At 46.5% G+C, this 7151-nt stretch overlaps 1 protein-coding gene and 1 long non-coding RNA gene across 2 annotated transcripts; one reads left to right on the forward strand and one right to left on the reverse strand.

Annotated features, from left to right (window-relative positions):
• Window positions 1-433: 433 nt before the first annotated feature.
• On the forward strand, window positions 434-2648 carry LOC135392901 (uncharacterized). The gene is made up of 2 exons (XM_064623565.1): window positions 434-589; window positions 888-2648. The coding sequence occupies exons 1-2, from the start codon at window positions 434-436 to the stop codon at window positions 2646-2648; spliced, it is 1917 nt and encodes a 638-aa protein (XP_064479635.1).
• Window positions 2649-2841: 193 nt separating this feature from the next.
• On the reverse strand, window positions 2842-3882 carry LOC135374649 (uncharacterized). The gene is made up of 3 exons (XR_010417050.1): window positions 3322-3882; window positions 3135-3243; window positions 2842-2926 (listed from the first exon to the last, which is right to left on the reverse strand). It is a non-coding gene; the product is annotated as an uncharacterized LOC135374649 (long non-coding RNA).
• Between the last annotated feature and the right edge of the window lie 3269 nt (window positions 3883-7151).

Here is a 7151-nt window from a genome sequence, read left to right on the forward strand (position 1 = left end):
CCCGTTGGCAGAAGCGCGCTTCCACAATATTCGCACAGTTGGCACTGCATCTATTTCCAGTCCTTCTGGTTGTTCTGCTTGGACCGCTGGGTGCTCGAAGATGCGAGTGAATGCGTGAACTATTTACGGACAGCTCTGATTGTCAATGTATAACTTTCAAGGAGCTAGGTATCGTTGTCAGAGGTGCAGTTTTTTTTCTCCAAGTCTCTCACGCTTAGCGATACACATTGGCGTCCATAGTGGCGAGCCAGAGTTCAGCATTGCATGTGGAGTCGACATAGGTGGCGGTCAGAAGTGCCCAAAGGTGTACACAAAGTTTCAGTCCTACAGGAAACATTTGTACAGCTGCCACCGTGACAAAATACATGAATCTCGGGGCACAGGTGATGCCACCGAATCTCATCGTCCACAGGGTGATACAAGCGAGGGGCAGATGGAGATCTCATCAGATGTCACTGAGAATGAGAGTTCAATCAGTGCAGCTCCTAACCAGCAACACAGTACTTTTGATACGAGCCAGGGGTCAGACAGAGAAGAACATGCAGAGTTTACAGGGTTGGAAGAGTTCATCCTTGATGCAAAGAAGATGGTGTGTCATTTTTTTTTTCAACTTTCTGATATGCACAAAGTTGCCCGGTCAACATCAGAGAAAATATTCGACAGCTTCCATTCACTGCTTTTAATGATCCTTCAGAACTTTTGCAAGCACGTGAAGTGTCAACTTGCGACTGGAAGTGTTGCCGGAAGTGAAACACTGGATATGATCCTCAGGATATGACATTTTCGCACAGGTGAAAACTAACCACCAAAGGGAGAATTTTGCCAAGAAACACTTTCCATTTGTAGCACCTCAAGAATGCAAGCTTGGAAATGTTTCATCATTTCAGTATGTACCTATTGGAGGTGTCCTGACCCATTTGCTTCAAAAAACAGACATCTACCGAAATATTTCTAAGACGACAACAACTGTTTCATCGGACATCACTACTCTCAAGGATTTTCGGGATGGCACTGTGTACAGGAAGCACCAGGGTACTCTGGCTCATGCATCATCTGTATGGACACTCTACATCTTGCTGTACACAGATGAGCTAGAAATTGCAAACCCAATTGGCCCTAGACGTGGTGTACACAAGCTTCTAGTCGTCTACTTTTGCCTGCTCAACTTGCACCCAAGGTTCAGGTCGCAGCTACAGAACATGTACGTGGTGATCATTGCCAAATACAAGGACATTCAGGAGCACGGCCTCCACGAAGTATTGAAGCCAATGCTCGATGAGCTTAACATCCTCTATCATGACGGTGTGCAGTACAGACAAAATGATGAACTCTGCACAGCACGTGTCTTTGTGCAGGCATTTTGTGGGGACAACCTCTCCATGAACAAGCTTGGGGGCTTTTCTTCATCATTTGCGGGTGGAAGAGTCTGTCGCTTTTGCCTAGCCCAAGCAGCCGACCTCAACAGGCTCACCAGAGAGGACCTGTGCGTGGTACGAACAAATGCTGTCCACATGGAGCATCTGACTGCAATAGCTACGAACCCTGACAACAAGAAATTGTATGGTGTGTACAGTAGGTCACCGCTTCTTGACTTAGGGTACTTCGACGTAACACTACAGCTTCCGCCTGACGTAATGCATGATTTATTCGAAGGCTCTTTTGCTTATGTCATGCATCACGTCTTAAAGGGCCTTGTTGATGACAGTATCTTCTCAGTCTGCGACCTCTCCAAAGTTTCTTCCTTTTCCTACGGTTTTCACGATAACCACAACAGACCCGATGAACTCAGCAGCACCTTCCTGTCGGACCACCGTTGTCTAAAGGGCACTGCCTCTCAGAGGTGGTGCCTCTTCCGCCTCTTGCCACTCATATTCAGCTCAGGCATACCAGAAGGCAACGAGCACTGGGACGTGTACCTAACTTTCCGTGGCATAGTAGATATGCTGCTTGCGGAGGAAATGCCTGTCGACTGTGTCCCATACCTCGAAGTGAGGATTCAAGATTTCCTGAAGTGCTTCACCACCCAGTATCCTTCAGCCAGGATCATCCCAAAGATACACTTTCTCATCCATTACCCACGGATGATGCTGGCATTGGGTCCCCTCAGATATTACTGGTGCATGCGCTTTGAGGCTAAACACCAATATTTTAAAGCTTTAGCCTCAAGAGTGAAGAACTTTAGGAATATCTGTAAGACACTGGCAAACCGGCACCAGCTCATGCAGTGTTACTATCTTCATGCGTCTTCCCAGGACTCTGGCTACAAAACCTCTGTACCAAAGAGCGTGGCAAGCTCTTCCCTGCAACGGTGTGTACAGGAAATTGCAAGGGAACAGGAAGTATGGGAAGTGAGATGTGCTACATTAAATGCTGTCACCTACAGGACCGAAGACATCATAGTGCAGAAGAAGGGAGACATTCCGGATTTCTCGCAAATTTCTGGTGTCTACATTATAGCAGGGAAGATTTACCTACTTCTGAATGACCTTATAGTTCAGGGCTACCGACGACACAAGTGTGTGTACAGGGTGAGCAGAAGTAATGTTTACAGGATCGGTTTGCGTGGACAAGAGGCATCGCATCATATGCTGGACCTGTATTCTGGCGGTGAGGTGATGCCAATGTGGGAACTAATATGCAAAGAGTAGGCGAAGTGCACTAGAGAGTGCAACAGGGCTAACAGCTTTTCTTCAGATATTAATCTGTTCGCAACTACTATGCATGGGCGTGCAATAAACATCAGACAACAAAGGGAGACTGCTACTTTGTGACTATTCGGAGCCTGTGTTGAAAAACTAAATTGTATACAAACGAAAAGAACTCTATACTCACGATTTTCCCCAAATGTTAAGTGCTGTTTGTTGAAACATTCCCTGTGTTTTGCTGCACTTTGTCTTTCGATGTTGCTACCCACTATTCCTGAAAACTGCAAAAGCAGCTGTTAACTGTAATGTCTCAAATGGTGCATGGTCCTGAGATAAAGACAATATTTGTGGTGTCAGGAACCCCACAATCCTTATCTTAGGGCAGCTACACAAACGGGTAATATAACTGGGCCATCTGCACCTGAGACCCAACACGAGTTCACATCTATTGCACCAAAACTTTACGGGAAAAGGGAGCCTTCAACATACCACACTGGACATTGGCTGAGGCAGATGAAGTCTGGTTTTGTTTGCGGAGTCCGACGTCTGGTTAAGAGCAGGCTATGTTCTAGTACGCATTCTTCATTGGCAGTGTCGCCTGTGAAAAGTGGCATGTTAGAACATTCAGACTTGACCACCTAGACCATGCTACAACATATTTACTATCTGAACTCACATTGCAGTCCATTCCATGTATACATCCATATTTATGCCGCCTGCTTCGAGCTCTCTTTCGGCATTCCGTAGACCAGCACCCATCTCAAACGAATAAGGGCTGGATGTATTTCCATAGAGCACGGCATACGATGCACGTCGACGCACAGCTTCTTCAAGGTGCAGATATAACTACGTGCCAGGCTTTTGTCTTGCTGTTTCGTGCGCTTCACAGCTAGCGTTCATCGTTTCGAAATGCGTCGTCAGAATGACAAGCATCCCGCATATTGTCTGCGTCAACGAATGAGCAGGCCGGGGCCAAAAAGCGAACCAGACCCATTCACGTACGCATCAGTTCGTTCGAAAGGGCGTGTTGCATCAAGTCATACAAACTAGACACTCACTTAACGTCAACGCCGCCGCCGCTGCCTTCGTATCCGCCGATAACAACCATACGCAACGCCGACGTTCGGAGAAAAGAATGTGGGAGCGGAAGTTACGTCGATAGCATCGTGCAAACGGAAGTGTCAATTTCTCGCGAAGGGTGTTCCAGTACACCCCTCTGATCCCGTCACGGAAAACAAACAAATGGAGGCTGCGAAAAGGGTGTTCTGGTGCACCCTTCGGTCTGGTGGGGTGTACATGCTGCGTTTACACCCCTACGACACCCTTTTTTCTTAGAGTGTACGTGGGGAAAATTCCAGAACGAGCATTTTCCCCACGTAACCACTAACATCCTTATCTTTCGCTATGCTTGCCAATTCTTGCCTGTTGTCCCGTTTCGTCCACGTGTTCGTGAACCTTCCATTTTTCTGTAACCGGTGTGTAGCTTAGATCACTGCGTTCACATAATCCCCTCCACACTCTAACAAAGCAACCATTCACTCCGGCCGTCGAACACCGTACGGAACCTTTCTTCCCTCCGTGCCGTTGACCCACAATTCGCACGAACCCTCAAACACGTCACACCTAACCCTTTAAATACCATGCCAGTGATGAGGACGGTGCCCAGAAGAAGAACAGTCTCTGTTCGAAATATCGGCGGCTTCTGTCCTTAGGCAACTCCCTTCCTATATCGTTCGGACCAGCATGTCGCGAATCTGCGAGGATAGCCAAGATCGTGCTCGCTTCACATGGACGGATTTTCGAGGTGATTGTATGGATTTATTGTATTGTGTGAAGCACTCGAAGTTTACAAAGTTGAAAAGTTCATTTTCCTTCCTACATAAACGAGTTAGAGCAAAAGAAAAGCCGAATCACAGCCACACAATGCCACGGGTGTTGAAGCCACCTAATGTTATAACTAGGGTTTGTGGTTTTCGGCATTTATTTTCAACCCAATTCGGGGGGTGTTTATCGGCATTTATATGGGGGACTATAAATCGGATTTTTTCGGCATCTATATTCCGCCCAAAAAATAAATGCCCGAATACGGGCATCTATTTATTTCGCATGAAGGAAAGCCTATTTTGCGCGCGAACTAACAACGAACCGAAAAGAAGTGAATCGATACATGGTTTCATTAACAATGTCTTGTATTGCCTGTGCCAATCCAGCAAACAAGGAGACTACCTCTTGTTGTAATAGATGTCGTCTGTCATAGCGGCTCACTCCTTGCGATTAATAACACGCAGTTTAGAGAACGCGCGCTCAACATTAGCGCTAGAAACAAGAATAGCCAGTATGCTTAAGGCGCACTGCGATAACAAAGGCCATGTGCTGCAACGGGCCGTCCAAAACTTAATAGGAGATATATCCACCTGAGTGGCAGGGCATACAGCATATTCGAAAAACTCGCGCTTTATATCATCCATACGAGATTCATCTCGTAGAACAAATAAGAATAAGTCCTCATACAGTGAAGTGCCTCGAAGTGCCTTGAAGTGCCTCACGAACGGAAACAAGGGTCACTCAAAGTCGTAACTGGAAGGGAGTAGATAGAGGAATACAAAGAACACAAAAATGAACTAGAAGGCTAGGGCAGGGGATCAGCGATCAGCTTTTGAAACCGTTTGGGAACTCCGTACACTGGTGATCTCATTTTAACCCGACAACAACAGACCACAAAGGTTCTGAATAGTAAATTCACTAAAGATAGGTGTGTCACTAAGTATGTGTGCTGCAAAAAGGCGGTCACCGACCGCACAACAGAGCTGAGGTCATCCTCTTATAACCGCTTAAGCACAACGAAACAAGGGCACAGCCTGAAGATAATGCCACGCTCGAGAAATAGTCGACAACGGGAGATTCCAAGGGGATTTCCCTTTGCGGTTCCATGAATGGCAGCTGTCAAGATACGAGAAATTCGGATTTTTTCGGAATATTCCGAATCTGAAAAAAATCATTCGGGGGGTGTTTTCCGGCATTTTTCGGAAAATGCCGAAAACCACGAACCCTAGTTATAACGTGACAACGTTCAACAACAAGGACAGCACTGAACTTTGCTGATACTGCGTAGCCAAGCATTAGCAGTGTAGAGCATGCCGATTTCTTCAGCTAGACCTCTTTTGCTTCTTGTGTGCTTATATCTGACCCAAGATGGACCAGAGTAGCGAATCAGGAAGATATAACAAAAAGAAAGAGACACGTGTTTACTGAGGCTCGTACCACGTATTCAGTGGCCAGCTATAGCAGTTCGAAATGGCAGTAATGTTTCAACTTAGCAAGCATCTGGGTTTAGAGTACACAAGGGAGGGGGGAGACAGCTATGAGGACAAAGATCGTTTAGAGAACTCACTGTGCCTCTGAGGAGGTCACACTATGCGTGCGCCAATTTTCGACACAAAGGGTAGTGAGTAGATTAAAATGTGTTGTGTTTTCCTGCTGTATTCGCAGGTAATTTTGATTATACACTCAACTTATTGACGTGAACCACTGTGCGCTGGTTACTGTGATCGGTCACTTCTTCGTTCTGTAACGTTTTGGGTAGCACTGTTATACAATTTTGATTTTGCTTTTATTTTGAAGTGTTTTGCACAAAAATATCATTTGGTCGACATAGTGTGTTGCTTTTGGATGCCGTGTGTTGTACAAATGGCTCTCCTGTGCTCAATACAGCAGGATATACCTGTCAATGCCCCTACTTCGCTAAAATGCAACCTCACATATTTCCGTTCTAGTAATATTACGAATTGGGGATTCGAACCTGCGTCACCTCCCAGCCTGGCCGTGGAAGGCGGTCAACCTAACCACGGTGTCACGGGAGCTTGTCATTGCAAACGTATAGTAGATCTTCGTTACTACATTCTCAAGGTGGCCAATTTTTGCAAGTCTTGCACTGAACACACTCCTGGTGGTTTAATCGCTTGCAGGCGTTACTGGCTAATGTGCTACTCGTCGAGAAGAAGGGCACGTGACAAAACAGGTGCACCGCGCTTCTCGCGCGATACGTGAAGGGCGTGGCATACTTGACGCGCAATGTGTCACATGCCCATCTCTCTTTTTTTCTTGCCACTCGTTAGCTCGTAACGACTGTAACGACGACGAAGCGATTAAGCCCCCGGTTCGGTTCGTATTTCTCAGGTTACACCAGGCAGTAATATTCTATCAAGTCATCGACAACAGTATTGGGCGCCGTTTATTCCTGGACGTCCTAGGCTTTGGTCTGCTCAATGTTTGCTGTGTCTTGCTTCTCTTTGCGATGTACATCCTACCTTTACGTTTCCAAGTTGATGCACTTGTTAGTGATGCGTCAGTCACGAATGATTCGATCACAGTGAACGAATCACCGGGCTGAACTGTTGGTGTCGATTCTTCGATCACGAAAATATCAGTTCAACAGTTCACCAGCTCACTCTGTTAACACCACATCCACAATCGCCATCACAAGCACGAGGCCCCGGACAGCACAGC

Source organism: Ornithodoros turicata, chromosome 1 (assembly GCF_037126465.1).
Source record: "Ornithodoros turicata isolate Travis chromosome 1, ASM3712646v1, whole genome shotgun sequence".
Lineage (NCBI taxonomy): Eukaryota > Metazoa > Arthropoda > Arachnida > Ixodida > Argasidae > Ornithodoros > Ornithodoros turicata.